The sequence below is a fragment of the Lissotriton helveticus genome, chromosome 8, assembly GCF_964261635.1.
Source record: "Lissotriton helveticus chromosome 8, aLisHel1.1, whole genome shotgun sequence".
Lineage (NCBI taxonomy): Eukaryota > Metazoa > Chordata > Amphibia > Caudata > Salamandridae > Lissotriton > Lissotriton helveticus.
In genome coordinates this window covers 1,290,096,828-1,290,123,775 of record NC_136069.1, presented here as the reverse complement: position 1 = coordinate 1,290,123,775, position 26,948 = coordinate 1,290,096,828, and the positions used below count along the sequence as shown (strand labels likewise).

Sequence of the window (26,948 nt, the reverse complement as noted above, 5' to 3'; positions counted from 1 at the left end):
GTTGGCACGGGCGGTCATGGACCGGGTGGTGACGCACGCCCAGTCCGGGACGCCCAGCATCCCCAGGTGCTCTTTTCGCTCGACTGCTGCCCATGGAGAGCTTTCCAGGTCATTACCCAGGAGGCAGTCTACGGGGGCATCATCTCGGACCGTCACCTTCAACATGCCGGAGACCCCTCCCCATTCGAAGGGGACGCAGGCCATCCGACACAGACTTTCTGAGTTATCGGCTGAACGTACAGGGCAGAGAATGTTTGGTAAGTATTGTTCGGGGGTCACCAGGTGACAGCGGACGGCTGTTACACTGGCCCCAGTGTCACGAAGGGCTTCAGCCCGGCGTCCATTGATGCCCACCCATTGGCTGTACTTCTGGGTATTAGCGGGTAGGGGGACCCGCGGGACCATGTCTCTCCCCCCTAGGCAGGCGAGAGCCATGGCGGCTGGCTCCCATTCTTGGTGTTCCTGTTCATATTCTTCTTGTTCCTCTGAGATCCGTTCCTCCCCCAGAGCAGCAGCGGCTACTTGGCGGGGTCTTGGGCTCTGGTACTGGGGGCAGTTTGGGTCGTTTGCATAGTGTCCGACTCGTTGACATCGATGGCAGGTAACATTGGTTCGATGTCCCGGTCGCGCTGGGGTGCTGCCCCGGTTGGCCGGGGGGGTGGGGCTGGTAGTGGGGGTGACCGGAGCGTTGCTTCTTCCGCGTCCTTGGCCTCCACCTCCTCGGGGACGGTGCTGACCATTGTTGTTCCGGTTCTGTTCGCAGGACCCATTTCGGCTCACTCTGGTGATCTCCCACCGGTCTGCTTCGGCTGCGAGCTGCCGGGGATCCGTTAACTTGCTGTCGAGGAGGTGCTGGCGGAGTTCAATGAAGCAATTGTTCGACAGATGCTCCCATACCATAAGATTGAACAGTTGTTCGTAGGTTGTGACCTTGCTTCCTTTGATCCAGCCCTCGAAGGCTCGGCTAAAGTAATTGACATAGTCCACCCAAGTTGTACCTGGGATGCGGGTGCAGTCTCGGAACCTCTGACGGTACATCTCGGGTGTGAGGCCATAGCGGGTGAGGAGTGCAGCTTTCATATGGTCATAGGAGGTCATCTGCTGGTCCGGGAGTTGCAGCAGGGCGTCGCGGCCCTCATTGAGGAATCTCCCCCACAGACCGGCCCCCCAATCGCTTCTATCGATCCGGTGTGCAGTCATAGCGATTTCATAGGCCTTAAACCATTGCTGGATGTCGTCCTCTCGGAAGTATTCTCGAACGACATCCTTGGGGATGTGTACCTTCTTCTCTGTTGCCCCTGGAGTGTGGGGTTGCTCGGGCACCCCTGTTTCTTTATTCTGTTTGCGTAGGTCGATTTCAGCTAATTTCCGCTCATGTTCATATGCCAGTTTCTTTTCCTCGAGCTCCCTTTGTCTCTGTTTCTCCTCTCTTTCTTCTCGGAGACGCAGGTGCTCTAAGTTGATTTTCTGTTCGGCCAACTTTAGTTCAACGTCCATTTTGAGCCGGGCCATTTCCAGCTCGTGTAGTCGGGTTCTTTCTCGTTCCTGGATCTCGTCTGGCGAGAGACCCGTTCTTCGTTCTTCAGGGGCCATGGGGGTTTGTGCTGCGATGTCTTGATCGGGGGTTCCGGCAGCCCCGGTTTCCGCCCAAGATTCCAGGGCCTGCTTAAAGTCATCTTTGGTATTTAGTCCGGTGGTAGCGATACCTAATTCGATACAGAACTGTTTAAGTTCACGATGGCTGTACTCGCCCAATTTCTCCATCTGGAATTTCTCCGTTGATCCGCTGTCTTTAGTTGACATCGTGATTCGTCGTGGGGTGAGCTACTCTCTGTACGGTTTATGCGGTGATTCGGATCCCGTCGCTGGCCACCAATGTTAGACGGACCGGGAGGGTCGGCCGAGGATACGGGGAGAGGTCTCCGGGGAGAGCCGTCTCCAGTGAATCGTACAGACAAGTAACTTCCCCCCCCACAGACGGACACCACACAATGATAAAGTTCACGATACTTTATAGATAATTCTTCAAGTACGGTAGAATGGTACAAGGAGGTCTGGACTCAGGGGTCCCCTCTATTCTGGTCTCTGTTTGGGAAAAGGGTAGCGGGACAGTCTTGTTACCAAAAGATGGAAAATAGCTCTCAATCCTCGAGCTCGGTGGTGTAGATGAACGGGCCGCGGCGGAGCCAGCAGGTCCCGAGATGGATGAAGGAAGACGACGGTCCGCGGCAGAGCCAGCAGGTCCCGATGAAGGTGGTGGTTACAAACGGTCCGCGGCCACGCCAGCAGGTCCCGACGATGATGAAGGATAGGGTGGTTCCCAAAGCCGCGGCAGCGCCAGCAGGCAAGACGAGGGTGCACAAGACAGAGCTACGGCAGCGCCAGTAGTCCGTCAAGGATGAGTTCTTCTTTGCGTCTCTCGACTCCAAGATACAACTCCCGTCCTGCTCTGGAGCTGCTCCAGTTATAGGGCTGGTGTGCTTTGATGTCCGGACCCTCGCACTTGGAGGTCGGGAGGTCCGGGATGAGGGGGTTCAGACACCCAGCAGGGGGGTGGAGCCAGCGCCCGGGGAGGCGATGGGCGAGCGGCACTTGGCGGGGGAGAGCCATCGACACCTCCTGCTCCCATTGACTGACCAAGTAGCCCGCTCACCTCCTGGGTGGATGTTGGTGCCGGAATGTCGGAGGCCTGGCCGGGCCCAGGGTTGAGGTCGATCGGGGGCCAGGCGGCCTCGTGGTGGAGTGTCCAAGATGGCGCCCAGGATGGGCGCGCAGGCCGGTAGTGGGTCGGCCTACGCGGTCAACAGGTTCGAGTGTAGGGGTCCCTGCGGGGACGGTGGACGTGCAATGGTGGTGTGTGGTACTTGCGTGGCTGGTTCGGGCCTGGTTGGGCCGGGGGGGAGCGGCCCTTCATGTGGCCTGTCCAACAGTTATTCAGCTATAGATTTGGGCAGGACAGTGTCGTAATTTATCATAACAGAAGGGACTTGTTGGGAAAGAGACGAATACTCAGGATTTTGAATCACGTAGCCAGGGCCAAGGGAGGGGGGTGTTAATGGGTCATATTAAAATATTATTGAATATACAAATGGTTTATGTCGTGACAAATGGAAAGTATGTTATAATGGGATCTTTTCTCTTTGATTGTTCACACTGATGGATACAATATTTTTGTATGGAGAACTTATATGCAGACGCTGCCTACTTTCGTGACAATTCATATTGTATTGTAGATTTAGTACATGGAAAAAAACCAATAAAGTTTGTTTAAAAAAAATGCCTCAAGTGAAAATAGCCCACAACATCTTATCATCAGTCGAAAATTCCAGAGGGATTGAAAGGCATGGAAATGCTGGACAATTAGCTCCTTTAATGGCTAGCCATGCATTTTTTAAGGGATGCCCGCATAGTGTGTGAAATTGTCAACAATGTTAGGAAATTCAGAGAAAACAACCAGGAGCAGTACATATACCATCAATTCTATCACCTGGGGATCAATCAGTTAATCATATATGATGGCTATTGGAATTAATTTTACTGCATTGGACACTTCTGTAGCCAAACTGAAGCCTACCAGTTATAAGTCCATCACAGTCTGTCAAACATTTGGTGTTTATAGATATTTGCATCATTACTACCTTATCAAGTATTGCAGTATGATGAGGTGCTAGAAGAATCAGCCTACTGTATTTGAGAAGCAGGGACAGTCATTGAGCACTTTGAGAAGAAACTACGGGGGTTGAGGGGGGCAGGGAGAAATGTGCTATGGTATTGAAGGAAATATTTTCTCAAAAACGTTCACATCCACTCAAGCTGCATCACCTATAAGGCCATGAGCAACAGCAATCCTGCATACGAGGACCGACAAGTTACCACCTCTGGTGAAGGACCAAACCAACAGCAAGAATTTATCAGAAAAGATATGTAGAAATGCAGGACGTATAAGATTAGAAGACAAATATCTACACACACACAGCCCTTCATCATTCCCAAGTCTTTAAACAAAAGGCCCACCAACAACAGACCAGCCCCAACCCTTCATTAACATTACCTGTCCATGCATTGGGATTCCATGAACACCCGTCTATTTTAAGAAATCTTGAAACATATTCCTGGACCCAGATCAACTTCATTGCTCTAAAGTTATTTTTGCACTACGCAAACATATGCACATAGAGAATTAATAAATTTCCCATGACAATTGAGAAATTATCTGAAGTAAAAGCTTTTAGCGGAAAAATAGTACGCACTCATCACCAAAGAGATTTCATGTCAACATTACTTCCCCCACAAGCATTTTGAATCTTGCACGACTTATTATTTATTGTGGAGAGAAAACAACAGTCAGTATAGAGGTAACTGATGTGGACTTGCAGTTGGAGAGAGAGCCATTACCTAAATAGAAATTGGCATTGCCTTAACAGAAGAAAGACTCCATTTCCCTCCATAGTCAGTCAACAAGAGACTTACAGAAATATAGGCTGCAACTGAGAAACTTTGTTTTTCACAAAGCCACTATGTGTATATTTACAGGACGACACAATGGAAGTGACAAGTGGTGGATATTAGAGTTGTCATTCTGAAGTGTTTAAAGCCAGGAAAGCTGTAACTTGACATTCCACAGAAAAAAATGACAGAAATATAGCAGTGTTATACCTGCTGCTCAGTCAGTATGATTGTACTGTGTAGACTGTTGTTGTGGATGGTGATGTGTTGGAATGTTAGGGTGCCTGATTGGTGCTGGAGTGTCAGTTGGAGTATGGGCTGAGCAGCAGGGAGGCATCTCCTACTGGGGCTTACAATAAAGCTTATCATAGATGCTATCCTGAGATTTAGCTAAGAACTTATGAACTAACTTACCTGCAACTAAGAGAAATAAACCTTCTTATAGAACTTACAACCCGGCTTCAGACCTTGTTTATTTATGATCATTTTTGGCGACGATTTTAAGGAAGAACCTAGATGTGTGAGCTGAATTAAAGAAAATCATTGACAGATTGATTTGGAGAAACTCACAGAAACTACGTGTGAAGAGTCCTGGAAGAACTACTTAAGGATCTGTCAAGAGCCTGAATGACGCATTTCAATGACTGGAAGCCCCACCAGTGTTCTTTCCATCAGATGGCCCAGCCAGGTCGTGTTTCAGTGACATTGTTTTAATGCAAGGGGTATGGAGCTAGCCATCCCTATACAATTCAGGCCCAGCAACAAGGTGCACGGAAGAATCGGTGTGCCTGTTATGTCTATGAAATTGTCAACTTTGATTGCGTTTGGTGTTTGGTGGTGGGAGACATGCACCGTGCTGTGCTGATTGTGGAGCCAGCACCAGACATCATTTGCAAAGCAAAAGAATAAAGAAAGGTAACTGTTGTGAATGTTGTTTTTTTTATTCTCACCACAATACTGTCCGTTATTGTGCGAAGACTGGGCGGCAGTTGAGTGATTGGTGCCCGCTTCCTTTTACTGTTACCATGGACCGTGAGATGGTGTTCTGGGTGGCTTGTGCACCCCTTACCATGTCCACAGGATTGCGTGAGTGAGCTGCGGAGAGGTCGGCAGCATCTCAATTGCTATCCTGGAATGCAAACTGTGCCAGGATGTTTGGTGAATGCAGGCCATCTTGCTTTATTTGTTTATCTACAGTGGGCTATTTTATGATGCTCAGTGCCAACAATCTATTGTTTCAATGTTGTGGGCTCTTTTCATTCATATGCTACGTTCAGAGGGCAACATTTTGTTTTCTCTAACCAGTGGTGCAAGGCTTTCGTTGTTTCTGGAAACCCATTCGTTGTTTCTGGAAACCCACAATTTTTATGTCTTTCTACTTTCCCACCAATTGCACAGTGGGATATTTTGTTGGGCGCTACCTTTTTCTCATCGAGGTTGCACTGTAAAAAATGTAGGGTCATATTATCAAGAAGGGGCGATACATTATCTCCGCTTTTATCGGCAGGAAACTGCCACTAAAGCGGCGATAATGGGCTTGATAATATGCCCTTGTGAATTCCTATAGAAGCCCAGGTTAACACCAGAACCTGGGCTTCTATGGGAATTCACAAGGGTATATTATCAAGCCCATTATTGCCGCTTTAGCGGCAATTTCCTGCCGATAAAAGCGGAGATAATGTATCGCCCCTTCTTGATAATATGGCCCGTACTTACTTGTGCACATTTTACGAATGGAGTGGCATGTCTGCTGGACAACTTCTTGGCATTCTGCTAAATAACGTTCTACTTTGGCATGCTGGTAATACCGGGCCAGTTTTGTTTAATTTCAATTCGAGTGAGATATCACACACTGGAGACATATCTAGATATTGTTTGCTACTCATGATAGCAGTTATAGTCATATTCTCATCATTATGAATCTGTCTATATATTCTGTTTATTTAAATGCCCTATGCTATTCTATTTGGTTATGCTGACTATTTGTTTAAATTTGCTTCTGGTATATTTGTAGAGTGCTTAGTATTAGTCTTATGACAAGACAATGTTTTATTACTGGTTTGTTTGAGATTGTTCTAGGCTCTACATTCTATATTTTAGTGTGGGATGACTGTGTGTGGGTAAGTCACCCATTTCTACTCCAGAGGTTTTGTGTGGGATGACTGTGAGGGTTAAGTCATCTGGTTCTGTTCCAGCGGGTTTGTGTGGATGCACTTTGGCGAGATTAGTCTTACCAATGAGTGGTTGCTGTTGGAATGACTTGCGTGAATAAGTCACCTGTTTCTGCTCAAGAGGTTTTGGGCCCGATTCACAGAACTAACTTTTTTTTTAATTAAAATTTGTTATTTTTCTTCAACAAACTAAGCACAGTTTAACTTACACTGAGTACATTTTGACAATTACAGTATTTTACTTGAATTCTGATATATAAGTTCCATCTTTGGATTATGCCATACAGATAATAATTTCAACCAAAATAATTTTACACCTTGTTTTAGACAATGAGGGAATCTAACACAAACAATAACGGAGGAAAACAGAAAACAGAAAAACTAAAGGGAGGTAGAAAATCCCCTCATTCTTCCCAACCCCCCCTAGTCATCCTTTCTTTGCATCTCTTTCCATTTACTTATTGGCTCCCATATTCTTCTCCCCAAGCGTCTTCCTCTCCTCCCTTTTCGAGCATAGATATTTTTCTCTATATTGTATGCGTACAGCGTATTGGCCAACCAATTTTGTAGTTTTGGGTTTTTTTTTATCTAGCCAAGCTCTGGCTATTGTCAGTCTATAAACAGCCATTATTACAAACAAAAATTCTGCATACTGATCCTGCTCCCGTTCAGTCACTCCTAACATAATCCAAGATGGTGTAAGGGAAATCACAATACCCAAGGATCTTGCTAAAAACCCCTCTATCTCTTTAATCAGTGTTTGTAGTTGGGGACAAGTTGCAAAAATATGTATGCTATCTGCTTCCAGTGCATCGCATCGAGGGCAATTAATTCCTGTATTCCCCCCCCATTTTGCTATCCTTGCGGGAGTAAAATAAAGAAAATAAAGTGTTTTATAATGCTGAGACTGCAGAGGGGCTGCGCTTAATATTGTACAGCCTAAATTTAAGGAATCGATAAACAAATTGCTTTCAACTCCCAGTTTGTCTGCCCATTTCTTGCTAAATTTCTCTAGGTCATCCTGCTTTTCTTTCAGCAGACTTGCGTAAAAAGACCTAATTGTGCAATCCCCCATCAGCTTTATTTTCTCCATTATTTCTATTTTATTAAAGCCTACTGGACCTCCCACTTTGTTTTTTAAAAAACGTCTAATCTGCAAGTACTTGAAAAAACCCCTATTATGTATACCATATGTATCTCGCAAATCTGAGAATTGCTTAAAACCTTCCTGAGAGAACAAATCCCCTATTTGCGTAATCCCACTTACTGCCCACTCTGCCATTGTCTGATCGGCAAAAATTTCCGCTGGGAGTGATCTGTTATTAATCAAGGAGACATACCTATTATACCTCCCCATCTTGACTTTCTTTGAGAAAGCATTCCATACCGTGACTGCCGCCATAACAGTTTTGAACCTGGTTCTCTTAAAGTAACTGAAATCTGTACATTTTAGAAAACAATTATAGGCATTTGCCCCTAATGCAACAGCATAAACCCCAGTAGACATATTGTGCATTCTTATATCATCAGTGTTCCCTCCAATAAGTCCTTGTATATATTGCAAAACAGTAGCCATATAATATAAACGGAAATCTGGTATACCCCAGCCCCCTTTTTCCCTGGGAAGTGTCATATATCTATAGGCCCTCCGGGTCTTACCGTGTGCCCAGATGAACCTATTACATAAAGCCTCTATACCGTTGAACCAGCTAGCTTCAAACAACAAAGGTATAGCCCTAAAAAAATACAAAAATTTGGGTAAAATCATCATCTTGATAATGTTTGTACAGCCAACCAATGACAAGTGTAAATTGTTCATTTTTTCCAGATCCTTTTTGACTTGAGCTATCAAAGGGTCCATGTTATTTTTGACAATCTTATCTACCTCTGCTGTGATTTGCACCCCTAGATAAGTTGCTGCTCCCGCCACTCTGTCATCGTTACATATTACCCAGTGGTTTTTGACAATCTGAGTTTTAGTAGTGTTCAGACTATATCCTGAAAATTGTCCAAATCGCACAGCTTCGTCTTCAATTGCCCTGATAGCAACTGTAGGTTTTGCAGTCAGAATGGCCACATCGTCCGCATAAGCTAATATCTTAAGTCTACAACCATTTAAAACTAGCGGTGGAATCTGATCATTACTTTCCATCTTACGTATATAAGGATCAAGGTATAAAGCGAAAAGCAGAGGAGAAGAGGGACATCCCTGCCTTGTCCCTCTCTGGATGTTAACTGCAGATGAATGTCCTCTGTTAACCCTTATCTGGGCCATCGGGTTTATATATAAGGTCTGCAGGGCTTTTATAAATCCTGCACCAATACCGTTCCATTTCAAAACTTCCCACAGATAACTCAGGAGACCCTGTCGAATGCTTTTTCAGCGTCAAGAAACAGGGCTGCCATCGGATCTTTTAAAGTGCTTGCTACATCGAATGCCGTAATTACTAGTCTGGTATGTTGAGTTGTTCCCTTACCCGGAATAAACCCATGCTGAGACGAAATTACCAATATTTCGATTACCCTGGCTAACCTTTTCGCCAGAATTTTGGAAAACACCTTAACATCTGCATTCATTAGAGTAATGGGGCGATAAGACCCCGGGACGTCTATGGGTTTGCCTTTTTTTGGTATTACAATAATATCTGCGCCACCCCATGATTCTGGAACAGACTCGCCCTTTTGTGCTAGTAGCATCACATTAAACATTTCTTTTAAGAGAGAAGGTTGAAAGATTTTGTAGAATTCTACCGGAATCTGGTCCGGTCCAGCTGCTTTCCCAGATGGTAAATCCCTCAAAGCCTCAGCCAGTTCATCCAACTGCAGTATATCTTCCAGCCCCTTTCTATCCGCCTCTGCTAACACTGAGGGCTCTATCTCGCTTAGGTAAGTCCTTATATCTTCCTCTCTTTCTTGACCATCTAATGTATATAGCTCCGTGTAAAATTGCTTGAATACCTCTCTGATCTGTTCCGCTTCCTTAACCCTAACTCCCTGAGAATTTTTAATCTCCTTAATATCAGTCATCCCATCCCTTTGCCTGGCTCGCACAGCCAATGTATGACCCACTCTTTCACTGAGCTCATAAACCTTTTCTTTGTTTGCAATGTACCTCTCAACAGTCTTTTTTGCCATCCCCTCCATAGCTTCGGTTTTAAGGGCAACTATTTTCAAAAGTATCTGCTCGATTGGAGACCGTGTATGTATGGCTATCATAAGTGCTTCCTCTGCTTCCATGATTAATTTATTGGTTTGTTCAGCTTTTACCTTCAACATTTTTTGAGCCTTGATAACATAACTCAGGGTTTCCCCTCTTATTCCAGCTTTAAAAGCGTCCCACACTATCCCTGGTGCTGATGTACCTTTATTTATCTCCCAGTATTCCTTAATCCACTTACTCATTCTTCCCCTATAGCACTGATCCTGAAGCAACGTTCTGTCAAAAGTCCATTGTCTTGGCACTTTATTTCTTCTTTGCCCAACGATTATGGTTAATACTAACGGGCTGTGATCTGAGATGATCCTTGGCTCCCTATGTATTCTTGCTCTATCTATCAGTCCTCTTGTAATTAAAAAATAATCCAACCTAACCAATGTCTGATGAGGGGCTGAAAAAAGGTACTCCCATCTAGGTTTGGGTGACAGTTTAACCACGGATCTTCCAACGAGTTATTCATTACCATATCTGCTAAGGCTCTATAAGTCCTTTTTTTCCTCCCTGCATAATTCCTACCAGGATCTAAAAAACTACTGTCTGCGTCATGTATGTTCAAGTCACCGCAAAGTATAATGGGCTCCGGCCATTGCGCTAGTTCTGTGTCTAAAAATTGGAAAATATCTGGATCATCTCCTGTGGATCCATAGACCGAGACAATCGTAATAGTTTCCCCCCTAAAGATTAATTCTACTATGACCCATCTACCCCACAGATCCTCCATCCTCCTCTTAACCTGCGTGTCCTGTCTCCTGCCCAAAATTGCCACCCCTCTCGTCTTTGTGTTTTGGTTAGTTTTCGCTAGTACATTGAAACCAAGCTGGTCCAGTAAATAAGCCTTAGTACCTTCAATGTGTGTTTCCTGGAGGCACACTAGGTCAGGATTTAGCGATTTTAGCAGGGCAGCAGTTTTAAGCCTTTTATTTAGCTCATTAAGTCCACAGATATTTATTGAAACTATTCTACAAGTCATTACACTTCATAGATTTTCCTACGTTCTGCATATACCTATGTCGACGGCATTCAATAAGCTTCATTGTTTCCTTATCTGCATTTTTTATTACTGCATTATTGTGTAGCATGTCCCACACATCTTCATTTACTCTCCTACGTGTACTGTGCTTGTGACCACCTCCTATGTACGTGCCTTTCCCCCCCTCACCCCCCCCTACCCCCCTCTGCCCCCCTCCCCTTTGGATCCCCCCCCTCCTTGCTACAGGCAAATAGGCCAATCCTGGCCTATGTGTAGCCCTTGTAGTCTGTAGTGTCGCTACTCTCTCCTATCCTGATCTCACATCTGTTAGATATATCCATATATACTTTTGTTTGGTATTCCCACTTACGGGGTCTTTGGTGGGCTATTTGTTGGAGTTTTTGGTGGAGTTCTAACTCTACTCTCCTTTCCTTTGTCTAGCTCCGTGATCTCTGCCAGATACTCCGCTGCTCTTATCTCAGACGTGAACATCTTGGTATACCCTTTCCTGATGACTTTCAATCTTGACGGGAACAACAGATAAGCTTCTGCACCTTGCTTTTGGAAGGGTACTATCATCTGCCTTAACTTCCACCTTCTTTCCACGGTGATGTGGCAGAAGTCTGGTCTGGCAAAAAATGTATTTCCGTCAACTGTCTTTCTGGAATCAGGCCTAGCTTTATCGATTATTTTTTGCCTTGCTACAAAGTTCCCTAGAAAGACCAGCATTGCTCTTGGTAGTACATTCTCTTGCCCCCCCCCCCCGATTTTTTCTATCGAACAGATGATACCTATGGGCTCTTTGCACTTCTAGATCCCAGTGCCATTTTGATTCTGGAAAGGCCTCTTTTAATACTTTAACCACATATCCTCTAGGGTCCTGCCCCTCCCGTCCTTCCTCAAGTCCCAGAAGTCTTACATTGTTTCGCCTTTGGCGATTTTCAAACCCTTCTAGCTTCCATTGTATATCTTCAACCACTTTTCCTTGTTCCATTTTAAAAGTCTGCCATTCTGTAACCTCATCTTCCACCCTGCTAGTCCTTTCTTCAACTTGAGTTACTCTCACCTCGACTTCTTCCTGCTTTCTATTTACTCTTCTCAACGAAGCTTGACGTTTTTTTGTATCTCTTTTTGCTCTTCGGCTTTCTGCTCTTGCCTCGGACTGCATCTGCTTCAAAGTTCCAAATAACATTTCAAGAGTTACATTTTGAGGTTTTGACCTCCCGACATTTTCTCCGTCATTCTGATCATTTTCCTGATAAGTCTCTGATGTAGCAGAATAGTCCCATGACAGTTTCTTATTCATACTGTTTCTAGACCCTCTCCCATCTCTTATAAGTCCAACTCTCTTTTTCTTCTTAGTCGCTAGATCACCGGAGTCCTTGCTTGTGTCTGAGCCGGAGGACTGATCTACGGAGCTCCCCCTTTCCTCAATTTCAGGTTCGCTAATGTCTGTTGTGTCGGAGCCCTCATTGACTGAAAAAAATTCAGGGGAGCCTCATGCCTCTGTCTTCTCTTCCACCCTTATCATTGTTCCTGGCATACGCAAGCTCTTGCTGATCTTGTTGATCTCCCAGGCTCTGGGTACTTCCCCAGCTCGGGTTGGGATGTTGCAGAGGTTTATTATTTAATCCTGTCTCCACACTTAACAGTGCGTCTAACATTAAAGTATTATTATGCCTCTCCAGCTGCTCTAGTACGTTACCCTCTGAGCCAGCTTTCTCTGCTCTCCCTTCGCTTACCGCCTCCACTCCAGTGCTCTGCGCCGCTTGCTGCGTACTGCCTCCCGCAGCATTCGTTGGTTGCTCAGCAACCGGGACTTCGACGCTTGCGTCCTCGCGGTCTGCTGGTTCCTCGGCGCCCGCGTTCAGCTCGGGTGAAAGCCGCTGAGCTCCTGATTCAATCTGCGGTGCCATCGGATGTCCGCTCGCTGTCCCAGATTGCCGAGGGTCAGCCACCTGCAAGTGGACCAACGGGGATGCTTTAGAGGTGAAGGATTCCGGTAAGGTCGACTGCCGCATCTGCTCCTTTGCAGACACACTTTGCTCGCGATGGGTCTTCCCTTCTGGGTTCAGTGTTGACTCCCTTGCAGCCTTGGTCGCTGCTGAGCGGGTCTCTAGTTTCACTTCGTTTTTCTTTTCTTGTCTCTCGTTCTTCCTAAGCAGGGCACTCTTAGAAGATCGATTAGAATACTCCGTTTGCTTTTTTGTAGCAGTAACTGGCACTTTTGGGATAGCGCCTTCTCTTGCTGCTGCTGAGCCTTTGATCGATCCAGATAACACCGGCCTGTCTTTTTCCTTATCTTTGTCTTTATCTGGCTTACTTCTCTGCAACATTTTGCGGGGTACTATGGCGCTGTTAATTAGATTTCTCCAACAGCTAATCCATACTTCCCCCGTTTTAGTTGAAAAGCCCCTCAGTAAGCCTGGCCTGAAAACTCCTGCCGCGATGCGAGCTATCAGATCAGCCAATACCCACATTCCCGTGTTCATGAGTCCTTTCACATCCTAGGATAGGAGAGAGGAGAATAAGCGACTGGCTTCTACAGAGCTACGGCGGCCATCTTGCCCCCCTCCGATTCACAGAACTAACTTAATAAAAAATCCTAAACTTACTACCATTTTGGTATTCACAGAAGGCACTTACTCATTTTGGTATTCACAGAAGGCACTTACTCATTTCGGTATTCACAGACGTTAGGAGTCCTAACTTTAGACTCCTAAATGTCTTCTGTGAATACCGAAAGTCTTAAAATTAGGATTTTTGTCAGTTTAGTAGTAGTAAAGTTAGGACTCCTAAATGCCTCCTGTGAATATCGAAAGTCTTAAAACTAGGATTTTTCTCAGTTTAGTAGTAGTAAAGTTAGGACTCCTAACTTTAGGACTCCTAAATGCCTTCTGTGAATACAGAAAGTCTTAAAATTAGGATTTTTCTCAGTTTAGGAGTAGTAAAGTTAGGAGTCCTACCTTTACTACTCCTAAACTAAGAAACATCCTAATTTTAAGACATCTGTATAAAACACATCAGTCTGAACTGTAACAACTTAAAGACTTGCCCGAGTCAGTATTGTAAAAATGATTATATACAACTTGTCCTCCAGGAACAATTGTTATGAGTAAACCGTACCTTACCTAAAAACTTCACCCCAACCACTTACCATGGTCCTGACTAAGAAGTGTCATAAAAACCCGGGTGTGAGCTAAATTGACTCTATGTAAATCTTCTAAAACAACATAATCTAATATAGCATTGGCACAACATGATATAAAAGCAAAACTTATCAAAGCATAAAATAGCAAAGCACAGCCTAGCACGTCATAAAAATATTACAAGGCATCACATTTTCCTATTCTCCCTCCTTTTACTATGACATGGTTTGAGGATAGTCTATCCACCTCGCCCTTCTTCTTGATCATGTTGCTTCAAAAGGCAAGCAACATACTACAGCAGGAAGAGAAACATGAAAGACATGTCCACAAAATGCTTTCACCCTCCACTTTATTCTGTCTTTCATCAGTATACATGAAGGAGGGCATATTTGCTCTTCTCTAGTCACCAATAGTGTAAAAAAACATAGATTGCTGGAATTGTTGTGTTTAATATCTATTTTTGTTGCCTTCTATAAGCAAACTTATATATGCTAGATAGTTAAATGGTAATGAAGTGTGGATATGGGGAAAACCCATGTGTCTGTGTGGGACGAGGCCTACTGGAGGATTTGTCCCTAACCACTGTGATCTTTTTAGAGCGGTTTTGTGGGAAAAACAGCCTCTCTATTCTTCTTTCCCCCCATTCCCTCTCATTTTATCATCCATTATTCTGAGAATCTTTCCTCTGCAGTGGGTTGTGCTGCATGAACGATATGGTAGTTTTGTAGATTGGCTTCTCATGGATGGATTTGACAATACCTCAGCTGGTCGTCTTGTCAGTAAGAGGAGCATATGACATCCTCTAGAAAGTAGGTGCTGCGTGTTAGACCTGGCATTTCTTGGCGTGGTTACCCCTGACTTTTGCCTCTACCCCCTCTATTTTTGAAGCTGTGATGAATTGCGTTTAACTGGCTTAGATGCTTTGGGCACTTTGCCACTGCTGATCAGTGTCAAAGTGCAAGTGTTCCCTGTATAAAGGGTTATGGTAATTGGTTGTCCATAATTGGTATGTTTGCCTTACTAGTAAAGTCCCTAGTAAAGTGCACTATGTGTGTAAGGGCTGGTAATGCAAATGCCACTAGTGGGCCTGCAGCACTAATTGTGCCACCCACACAAGTAGCCCTAAAGTGATAACTCAGGCCTGCCTCTACAGTGCCTGCGCACAGTTTGCTAACTGCCATGTTGTCCTGAAAAGTGCACCCACTTGCCAGGCCTTACACTTCCCTTTTCATGCACATCAGACACCCCTATAGTAGGCCCAAGGTACCCCCCTGGGCAGGGTGCAGTGTCTGTGAAAGGTAGGACATGTACTGAGATGTGTACCATGTCCTAACAGTGATAATACACTCAACTTCGTGTTTCACTGTTGCAAGGCCATCTTGCCCATAGGATAGAATGGGGAAGGCTGTGTAATATGTTTCCAGCCTATCTTCCCATAGGCTTAAGATGGAGAGGTGAGGTTTAGTCTGCCTGAGCTCACAATTTATTAACACGTCTTTTTGTGAAGGTGGTTTTTGAATTGTGTGTTTAGAAACCACACTTTTAGTAGTGGCTATTTTTTTGTTCTAACAATTCTGTGTGTCTCTGCCTGGTTGTGGATTGACTGTCTGGATTTGAATGTGATCTGGGAAATGTCTTGACCCAGGGGAGGAGTAGGTGAGACAGCAACAGGCTGACCTGCATCTGGAGTGTAGGGGGAGGAGTAGCCCCCAAGATGTGAAGAGTTCTGGGCTGCTGCCATAAAAGAATGGCTCAACCTCCTGCTGAGTGATTGAGGAACCAGACCCACAATATCAAAGGAAGAAGGTGTCACTGGCAGGAAGATACTCAGAACTGGTTTGGACAGGGGTTAGTGCCCCTGAACACAAAGACTTCAAAGGCATTTAGGGGTATAACTATGAGTGCTGAAACGTCTGAACGTTGGACTGATCAAGACTGAAAAGAATTGAAACTACTTCGTGGTCAAGAGGAATCTCTGCCAAGGAAGAACAGCTAAAGAAACTGAAGAAAAGGACTGACCCTTGCTGTGTGTTCTTGGGATGGCCTGCAGTTTTCTGATTTAACTAAGGAGAGGCTAAGGGGCTTTGCTGTGTGCTGTGTCCCCCTGCTTGAAAGGACTTTTCTGTGTGCTGTGTCCTGAAGTAACTTGTCCCCTAGCTGGCTCCCTGTTGTGGAAACTTAGAAACATCAAAGTTTTCAAGTGTGTCTCAGTGACACTGTGTGCGTGAGCTTTTTGCAGCCTGAGACCTTTTTAAGCATTGCCCTGGGACTGTGTGGCCCGAAACCCAACGAGTCTCAGCGGCGCTTTATGCATGTGCGTGTGCAGCCTGAGACTGCGTGGGGTCCATGGTGCTGGTTGGAAAGTGCGCCGTGACTTCAGTGCCCCCGCAGCGTGAATCATCGTCCACGCTGCTGTGTAGCTGTTTGTGGCCCGAGCCTTCATCGTAACGGAGGCTGCGGATCAAGATCGCCACCGCCAGCCCAAGCCCCAAGGTGCTGAAGGTTTTCGTAAAGCTAAGGAAGTCGTGAGGTAATCGTGATTGTTGTTCGCAAGAGGAATCTGCCCAAGATCGTCAGCAAAAGAGAAGGCAGCCCCGTAACCTGTCCGGCTACAGCGTCGCCTTGTATCGGAGCTGAGTCGTCATTGGGAGTGCCCAGCAGGAAGTCCGACTTGCGGAGAGAGAGAGAGAGAGAGAGAGAGAGAGAGAGAGAGAGGCAGGGCATTCCCCAGGTAAGGCTTGGAATCTGTTTGGGAGCCGCAAGTGGGTGTGGCCTGGAGAGGCAGGCAGGAGGATCACAGGAATGCTCTCGTCTCTCTCCTGATGCATCGCGTTAGACGGGCTGAGTCCTTGAGCGGCCCAGACCTGCCCGGCAGCACCAGGGCCGCCCTCGGATGTTCAGGGATGTTGTCTGTGGTTGGGGGCTAGTAGCGCCCGCGTTAATAGCGTCGATTGGCCTGGTATTATTCCTGCATTATGAACTGCCTGATTATGTGCATTGAGGATTGAATTATTCTTGCATTAGGAACTGCCTTATTACTTGTATTAAGGAGTGCGTTAAATTTGCATTACAAACTGCCTGTTTATGTGCATTGAGGCTTGAATTATTCTCAAATTACGAACTGCCTTATTACTTGCATTAGGGATTGTATTATTCCTGTATTATGAACTGTCTCATTATGTGTATTGTGGATTCAATTATTCTCGCATTATGAACTGCCTTATTACTTGCATTAAGGAGTGCGTTAAACTTGCATTACGAACTGCCTGATTATGTGTACTGAGGATTGAATTATTCTCGCATTATGAACTGCCTTATTACTTGCATTAAGGAGTGTGTTATACTTGCATTACGAACTGCCTGATTATGTGCATTGAGGATTGCATTATTCTTACATTACGAACTGCGTGATTACTTGCATTAAGGATTGCATTATTCTTACATTACGAATTTCATTAGTCTGACAATACGAACTGTATTACAAACTGCAAAGCATTGCATTAGGACTGCATTTGAACATCGTGAACTGCTCATTAATACCGCAAGAACCTACAAGTGTTTGTTGGCCTAATAACCGGCAATGTGAAATAATACAAACACACATATGTTGCATTTTTTTTATCTCAAAAAAGTTTTTATTATAAAATGTGCATATCAGAGGATATATACAGTACAGTGGGGGGGGTTACAGTTGAGTTTGGCTACTTGCATCTTGGTTGCTCTTACCGTATTTTTGTTCTTCATAAAGATACCGCTATTTTCATACATCAGTGCGGTGTCCATTTGTGATGCTATCACTGTGTCACTGGGAGTGTGGTTGCAAATACTTAACACATTGCCTTGAAGATAAGCCGGGCTGCTCGTGCCAAGCTGCCAGGGAGTGAGCAGGGTGTCCCTCCTTTCCCTGACTAGAAGCAAGGTTGCCTATTTGGACTAAGGTAACTGCCTCAGCCAACTAGAGACCCCCAGTTCTAACACTCAGGAAATAGGAAACGTGTGCATTAGATGTGCAATATGCAATGCTGAGTACGAGACACAGAGAAACACTGTATGTCCCTCTTATGGTGGCCAGCCTAGCCATTTGAGGATTGAGGCCATCACCCATCAGCACAGGAAATGACATCATGGCACCATGGACTCCTCCCCTCTCCCACTCCCAGGACGTACTTAATAACAGCTGCATCACAGACCCACAGTGGATGTGCACTGCAGGCACGCTGCTGGCGGGCAAAGGCATGCCAAAGGCAAGCCTGTCTGTGCCTGTCCGAGCCTGGTGCCTGCCCGCATCAAGCAACAGGAACCCTGGTCCAATCACTGCCTAGCGATACACTGCAGCACTTCTTAGGTCACTACACCCCAGATGCCATTCCCTCAACTGCTGTCTCGTCACGCCTCACACCACAGTAGAAGCTTTCACCTTAAATCACACCCGGTTCTCTATCAACCACCCAGCCACAACCCCCACACCAATGCTGTCAATACCCCCTTCCAACACACACTCACCACACAAGCACCAACAATGCCTACATTCCCACCCTACACCACACACCATAGAACACCCACATGTCAACTCCCATTCGCATTCATGCTTCTCAACACACAATCACTCAGCAAACACATAAACAAAATAAAAGACCTTCTGGGCAACAATGAACCTGACATGCTCTTCATCACAGACACCCGCTGTAGTGCTAGAAGCACTCCTGTGTTTTGAAACCACCTGATGAACTTTGACTACCCTGATTTTAATTGACTTGTGGTGTTTTATTTTACCCTAGCCTGAATGCACGACATTTTTCCCTGCATGTGCTTTTTTCCTTGAAGATGTATTTTGTATCTCTTTGTAGTTTTATCAAAGTGTGAGCTGTCACAGAGTAGAACAGCCTTGCCAGGAACAGAATGTGTAGGATGTGCATTTTAAATCATGAGAGCGAGAGAGAAAGAGAGAGAGGTGGAATGTACTTTTTGGTCTCGAAGTGCAGTGTTATGAGTAGTGGTGCACAAATGTGCATTGTATTGTATATTGAGAGATGAAGTATGTGATGCTATAGGAAGTGATGCACAAATGTGCATTGTGTTGTACATTGGGAAGTATTATGAACTTCTTACTATTGGCTTTGACATGCCCTCATGTCATCTTGAATTCTGACTCTGTCTTGCTTGAGTTTTTTTCCCCGCACAGGCAGGTTATTCACGTTCAAGGTTGCTTTGTTTTCATTGAATGTACCGCCAGCGACTTTCGGAAGCTTCGTTAAGATAAAGACTGGAACACATGAGAATGCAGAAGGAACGTGATAACTTGTTTGCCTTGGAATGATTGCATGGAAAGTGTCCAACTCCACTAAGTTTCCTTGGCACAAGGGAAAGCCTCTCGGAACCTTCTAGTGTGTTTTGAGACTATAAATCTGAGGCTTGTTGACTTAGAAACCAGGATTGTTTGAGCCTGAATGGTGGACGCATCATCAGTGCAGGCATCTGGTTGCTAAATCTCTTGACCCCGGCTGTGAATCCCCCAGTCTGCAGTGGGCCAGGATGAAGTTTGCACCAGGTGAAGAGTTTGATTTTTGATTGTTGCCATTGTGATGTGTGGCTGTTTGTGCGCATATTCAGCTTCCATTGGCTATAATTATCTGAGGTATTTTCTTTGAGTATTGACTTGTGATGTGCGAGAGTGTGTGTGTACATCCAAGTTAATCATCTGATGTATTTAGTGTATATATCTTTCTGATTTCATGCAGGACGTCCAGTATAATTTGTTTGTGTCTTATTCCTGCTTGTGTTCATTTTATTATATTATTATCCATGCATTTAACAGTTGCATTTGCCAAGTGTGTTATTATTGCTTGCATATATACATATATCTCTATATACATTTGAATGTTGCTCATTTGATATCTGGGAAAGCCTTTCTGTTAGGGAGCAGTGCATAAATTAAATCCCAAGCCTCATTCTGAAAACAGTCTTTGATGTCCTTCATCTTATAAAGTGAGATCCCTTTCCATGGGATAATGTGTAATGTTTATTGCTTTGTCGTGTTTGAGCCACCGTGTGGTAGAGTGGTATTCTATATTATCTGGGAGTGTGAAGCTAGACACCCGCTTCAACCCCTCATCGGTTCCCGGCCTCACTACCACAATCCCAATGGGCTACAAGATTGCTCGACAGGACTGTCTTGCCAAGCCAGAAGGAGGACTCACTATCATCTACATGGAATGATTCAAATGCACAACATCCACAGAGAATGCTGCTCCATTCTTGAAACACCAGCATTTTAAGCTCTAAATGACCCAAAAACTCACCCTGAACGGAAACCCTCACCTACCGAAGATTTGGACCATGAGCCACCTTTACCAACCTCTTCACCAACTTTCTTGCTTTGCTTTCCATCGACCCCAGAGCCTACCTTCTTGACGACCTCAACGTTCACCTGAGCAACATAGGACTCACCCAGCTCATCACAAAACCTACAGACACCACAGATATACACACTTGTCCCCATGTTCAGCACAAGCAACAGCATCAAATGCAACTCCACCACACAGCTCACATAGACCAACCACTCCATCATCCACTTCCAAATCAACAACCCTACCAGGTTCAGCACTCCAACCTGCAGCTGGAGCAAAATCACAGAAGCAGAGTAGCTCAGTGCCTTCAGCCTCGCCCCACAGACAACCTTGACAAGAGCAGCAACAACTTTAACAACTGGATGAAGAACTGCGTGGACTCCCTCGCATCCATCAAACCTAACAAGCATAGAAGATCAAACAAGCAGGCCAGCTAGTTACATCTCCCTGCTCCTATATCCAGTCAAAGTGATTTAGAAGGCCATTAAAATGCAACTTACAGCCCATCTTGAAATTCACCATCTTCTAGACAACACAAAGTCAGGATTATGCTTGTACTTTCTGTGGGCTTCGACACTGTCTCCCACAACACCTTCATCAGAAGACTCCACGAGTTTGGCGGATCCACTCTCAAATGGATCTCTTCCTTACTCATGGGAAGAACCCAAAGGGTCAGGCTGCCACCCTTTATATCAGAGACTAAAAAACTGATATGCAGTGTCCCACAAGGATCATCCATCAGCCCCATTCTTTTCAACATATACACGACAACGCTCACCAACATCATCCGATCAAAAGACATCACCATCATCTCCTACGCCAATGACAACCAACTCATCCTCTCCCTGATGGACAAGATCAACACCAACAGAACAAACTGAACCAACTGCATGGCTATGGTAGCAGACTGGATGTGGTCATCAGAGCTAGGACTAACACACACACCCACAGACCATGGTAGAATTCTAGGGATCATCCAAGATGACAAGCTCAACTTGACGGCTCAAGTCAATGCAGTATGTATCTCCTGCTGCCACATCAAATGCATACAGCAAAAGATCTTCAAATGATTGCCTCAGAACACCAGACGGACCATCACACAAGCACTCCCCAGCAGGCTGAACTACATCAACACTCTCTTTGCTGGACTCTCCAAACAAAACCTGCCCAGGCTGCAGACCATCCAGAATACAGCCACAACCACATCACACCACACCTCAGGAAGATTTACTGGCTCCCCATTCACAAGTGCAGCCAATTCAAACTTCTCATGCACATATACAAAGCCCTATGCAGCACTGGACCAGAATACCTGAACAGTTGCATATACTTTCACCAACCCACCAGACACCTACACTCTGCTTCACTCTCATTCACACACATGCCCCACATCCGTAAAAGCAAAATAAGGGGTTGCTCATTCTCCTACATCGCACCCAAGACATGGGTCACATCAGAACCTTCCCTCACTTACTGAGTTCTGCAAGAAGTGAAGACCTGGATCTTCATTTAAGCACCTTGTGGACCACACACCTACGAATAGGGCACTTTACATTGCATGCGTTTACAACACATGCAATTACAACCTGGTTGTTACAATGACCGCGTTGTTACATCGCAGTACATTACAACGCAAGTTGTTACATCGACGTGCTGTAGGGGGCGCACTGGACTTAGGAATAGTATAATTTACTATTCCAACTCCAGTGTGCGCAACAGTAGGGAAGGTGTTTGAATAGTAAATTCTCCTATTCCTTATGATAGTGCGCCCCCTACAGCAAGTCGATGTAACAAGTTGCATTGTAATGTACTGCAATGTAACAACGCGGTCGTTGTAACAACTGTGTTGTAATCGCATGCGTTGTAACGCATGCGATGTATTGGCAGTTTCTCCACACCTACACACCTTGCCCAAGTGCTTGACTACCCTCTTGGTGATTTGGTCACTTTACAAATCAAATCAGCTTTATGCAGTTAAAAGAAATACAACCATAAAAGCATTCTAAGAAATATAATCCTGTTCACAATTCATCAATATCAGTACATTAAATTGCATATATTTTTTTAATCAATCCATAGTTTACTAAACACAGTAGGCATGGTATACTAATTTGTTGATGTCAAGATGGAAAAATTATATGGATAATGGTTTATACATAAAGTGCATAAGTGCGAATATTTATGAAGTATAAAAAACCATAACATCCCTAAACTCTGTTAATCAATATGTATCCTGCTCTCTTCATTAAGTAGGGCCTCAAGGTGTGAATTAAGCTTTCTTCTTTTGATCGCCCTCTGAATATAAGCCATTACCATGTTGCAAACTTTCACATTTTCTAAATTACAAATAAAGACAAAGGCAATTTTATAAAAATACAAATTCTCCTTCAAAAATAGTGGGCATAAAACGCTCTTCCTAGTATCCGCTTAAATAATTGCAAATAGAATAAAGTGGAGAGTTGTTTGGTCTGATTTTCCATCACAGAGGCATTTTGGAAGGTTTCTTTTCCATTTGCCCATGGTTGGAAAAGCTACTAAAAAGTGAATTGTTCTCATTCTCATTGTCAGGTAAAATCTATGTTTTATTACGGTAACCTGGAGTAAATAATACTGCGCCCTTAGTCCATTTGGCATAGCACAGTAGGCCCTACATAACTATACAATTCAACATAATATGTTATGTTGATTAGTATAGTGCACTAATCATCAAGAGGGTATCCAAGCACTTGGGCAAGGTGCTTAGGTGTGTGGTCCATTGCTCAGATTAACCATTCAGGTGCCTGTGATAGAAGCTAAGTCCTCCTCAAACTTGCACCGCTGCAAAAAGCGTTGCCATGCAATTTCTCTGTGTTGTTGCTTCATGGAAGCCGATGGCAAGGCAGGGGTACAGTGAAAATAGAGAAGCAAAAGCACAGTTAAAGGTATGTGACTGGGAAGAATTCCTCTCACTGGTATTCAGAAAGAAATAGAATGAGAACCCCTTGCACAGCTTTCAAATATGACATGTTGCAGTTGTGCAGAGAACAATGGGAAACAATATGGGGCAGCCACAGCAGCCTTTGTCTCTGCAGTTTCAATCTTCTACTCCTCCTCACCTTCCACTAGCATGTTACCGGTAGGGCTTCATTGTGTTTTCCCTTTCTCTCCTGTTGGGAACAGATACAATATGAGAAGAGAAGAAGATATCTTCAGGGTTACCCAACAGCAGGTGTCTCATTTAAGGAGTGATTTGACAGCAAGTCACCTTGCTGCTCTGCACTGCATGACAGGGAAAGGGCAGGAATACACTGCATTTAAAAGAATACAATGCATTCCTGCCTATTCCCCTGCACTGGCACAATTTTGGTTGCCTATTACCAACGCAGGCACCCTTGCACCATTATGTAAGGGTGCCTGTGTTGCATGCAGGATTGTTTTTGCACAGGAAGGGGCACATTCCAGCAAAAAACAACCCTGAGAGGCATTTTCCTCTATGTGAGCTGCAGAATGCAGCACACATAGAACATGTAACAAGGAGAAATGAAAATATTTCTCCTCGTTACACCTCTCCTGGGCAGGTGCGTTTTTTGACCCATTCCCAGGTTTACCAGCTCTGGTAAATTAGGGAATGCATCACAAACCATTGGCGCTGCTTGGGAACACACAGCATTCATGGAACGCCTCCCTAGCGCAGAATAAGATAATGCAGCGATTTGCACTGCGTTACTTTCATCGACATCTATGAAGCCACTCAAAGTTCACACAAAGATGCCTAGTGTGGCTTCATAAATCTAATTTATCAGTTGCATTGCGCATGTACCATGTTGTGTGGTGCAAGCGCGACACAACTGGGGTCATAAATATGGCCTTATGTTGCTTATTCTTATTCAGAATCCAGTGGCGTTCAATGGGCAAGGTCCCTATTCTCTGCTTCAATGAAGAAGAGTGTGCCTATAATATCCACTTCAAGTGTTTTCTTATAGGCAGCCTTATTCACTTTTTGTCACTTACAGTCCTGAGATTCAGTGTCTGAAACCTTCTGGGGCAAGCATTATTTCACTGAATCTGTTTAGCCAACTATCAAGCCTGTAAACAGTAAATGTGACGGTCCTGATACTTTGATTCAGAATTAGCTTCCTAGGCAGATCTCAGAAAGGCCCTTAGAGGATAAATGTGGTGCTGCAGGATGGACAATCTCATATCTTTATGCAGAAGCTGTGTGCACTGAGAAGAGATTTTGTGTGTGCGGTGAATAATCATCATGTGTCTGCTGTTCTTTTTTATCATATGCTATCCTTGGATAGGCAAAGTGGCAGGGCAGCCTTTAGTAAAACAAAATGTGTTGAGGTCAAAAGTCTTTCTTAGGAGACCGCTGTCAGTGCTGCTGATTGCTGTGCTTGCCAAAACACCATAGCTGCCTAGTCTTGATACCACCGCACACTTCTTGGGCTGAATCACAAAACATTTTTCACTGGCACTCTTTCATGCCATTGTTGGTAAGTTAAGACAGTGGTGATACAAACAAGCTTTACCATTGATTTATCAAAGCAGGTTTCTGAATACAGACATGCGACAAGAATGTATGTGCTTATTTGTTGTGAGGCATTTTGATGTGGTAGTGATGCATTCTGTTGTATTTGGGCCTTGATGCTTGTGTTCTACATTACTGCAATGTGATATTGTTGTACAATTGTAATCGTGTTGCATTTTGCTTTGACTGTTTTGTTATGGCTTATGTTTATATGGTGTTGCTACGTTGTTTTATGCGTGATATTATGTTATGTTCTGTTGTTCACCTTAGACATGTCAACAAATGCTTGAAAACAGCACATGCCTTTAAAGTTCCTGTGGCAGACAACTATTTACAGCTGCCTAAGAGTGTACAAGTATTGCAATGCTGTATGGTAACATGAGGCATTACAATTAGATAGCATGGGAATGGATATGTATTTGTGTGGAAGCAAAGAAATGTAGAAAAATATTGGTCTAGGTTAAATAGCAAGACAGTTGCACTGTCAAGCCAGATCTAAAAATCCATGTAGGGTAATGACTGCCCTCCTCTGATCTGTTCAGCTGTCAAAGAAAAACACCATAAATTATCTAGTTATCTAAGACACTTTAATAGTTGTAAAAGGTCTTGTGTGTGCCCCTGAAAATTCAAGCTCAGGCAGCTGGAAAAACAAACACAATCATCAGAGCTACTTGGAGGGCAAGCACTTTTTAGTGGAAGCACAAAGTTCTGCCCAATCAAAACATGTACTCCTGCCCCCAACATGTGAGAGCAACCAAAGCCCTTCTCCAATGTAAAAGTCAACTTAATTGTCTGCGTAAGCTGCTCTGTCAAGTTACACCATCAAAACTGGGTTGCCCCAGGTGTTCAACTATTGAAGACGCCAGACAGACCAAAACTGTGACAGAAAGTGATACCAGTCTTATATTTCCTCTTGTATTGCTAATGTATTGGATACAACCCATTGTCTTTTTATCTCACTTGTGTAGTTTCTTTTTCATCCGTTTTCTCGCTTTATCATTTTACAATTGTTTTCTTTCCACTTCTTTCTTCCCTTCCAATAATCATCCGCTCTCTTGTGCTGGGGTTAAGTCGAATGCTAAACATAAGCCTAGTCTCCAAAAATGTGTTCCAGTGCGCTTCACTTGCACAAAATAAGCACTGCGATAATGCCTTTATTATCTACCAATAACCTTTGTTTCTCCGCACACAGACTGGTCAGGGCGATACGCTCGAGACCAAATCTGTGAAACGTTGGGTTGTACGACTTTCACTTTGCAATAAGTGGCAATTTTATACTGACAGCTGTTGACACATAAAAAAAATCATTATCTATGAGTATAACTCTAAATTCAACAAATGCTTTCGATGATCGTATAATTTTACAACTCTTTATGCTGAGAAATACCTCTCATTCAATCTAAGGTCAGAGCTGCCGACTTTGGAGCTGGGGATCCAGGTACGAGTCGCGGTGTCGGCTCAACATCCTGTGATTCTGAGCAAATCACTAAATCTCCCCGTGCCTACCAAAAATTAACGTGTACTTGTGTAATGTAATAGATGCTCTTGTAAATTTTTCCTCTTACACCTTCGGGTCGAATTCGCGCTATATAAAACGGAAAAACACAACAAAAAACACTCTTCAGTGACTTATCAACACTGAGAGATTTTAAAGTATAACAGACTCATGCCTTAACTCTTTCTTGTACTCTTCTGCCATCTAGCGGATAATGATGATAATACCCACTTGGAGGGACCGTTACGTAACAGAGAAAAACAAACAGTTCTCTTTGACCAGTCCTAGAGAAGGTATTCTGGATTGTTGTTTTATTTGATGACGGGCTGCTTGGGTTTTGAGATGTATAGTGGAAGCATTCACCTGCTGCTTCTTATAATTACGATAAATCTTACCTCCGAGTAGGATTTTTTTCTTTTCACAGTATTGAAGTTCAAGGTATTTTACAAATCGGCTGGACGAGTTATTTAGTGTTGTTTTTGCATGCCCAAAAGCTTCCAGAACACAATTAATCTGAAAAAAGAAACAAAAACATTTTTTTAATGTAATTGCTTGTCTAATATGTTAAGAAGAAGCAGCTCCGTTTACTATTTTCTCTAACTGGAAGAATCCTCCCTTTCCTTTTATTTTAGCAAGAGAATCA

The 26,948-nt window shown here is 44.2% G+C and overlaps 1 protein-coding gene across 1 annotated transcript in view; it reads right to left on the bottom strand.

The window, feature by feature from the left end:
* Nucleotides 1-26,948, bottom strand: part of MYO16 (myosin XVI) — a 2,830,569-nt gene that overhangs the window by 1,652,202 nt on the left and 1,151,419 nt on the right. The window contains exon 15 of the mRNA XM_078658257.1: nucleotides 26,701-26,818. Coding sequence (XP_078514383.1) covers nucleotides 26,701-26,818 — 118 coding nt within the window. The remainder of the gene's footprint in view (nucleotides 1-26,700; nucleotides 26,819-26,948) is intronic.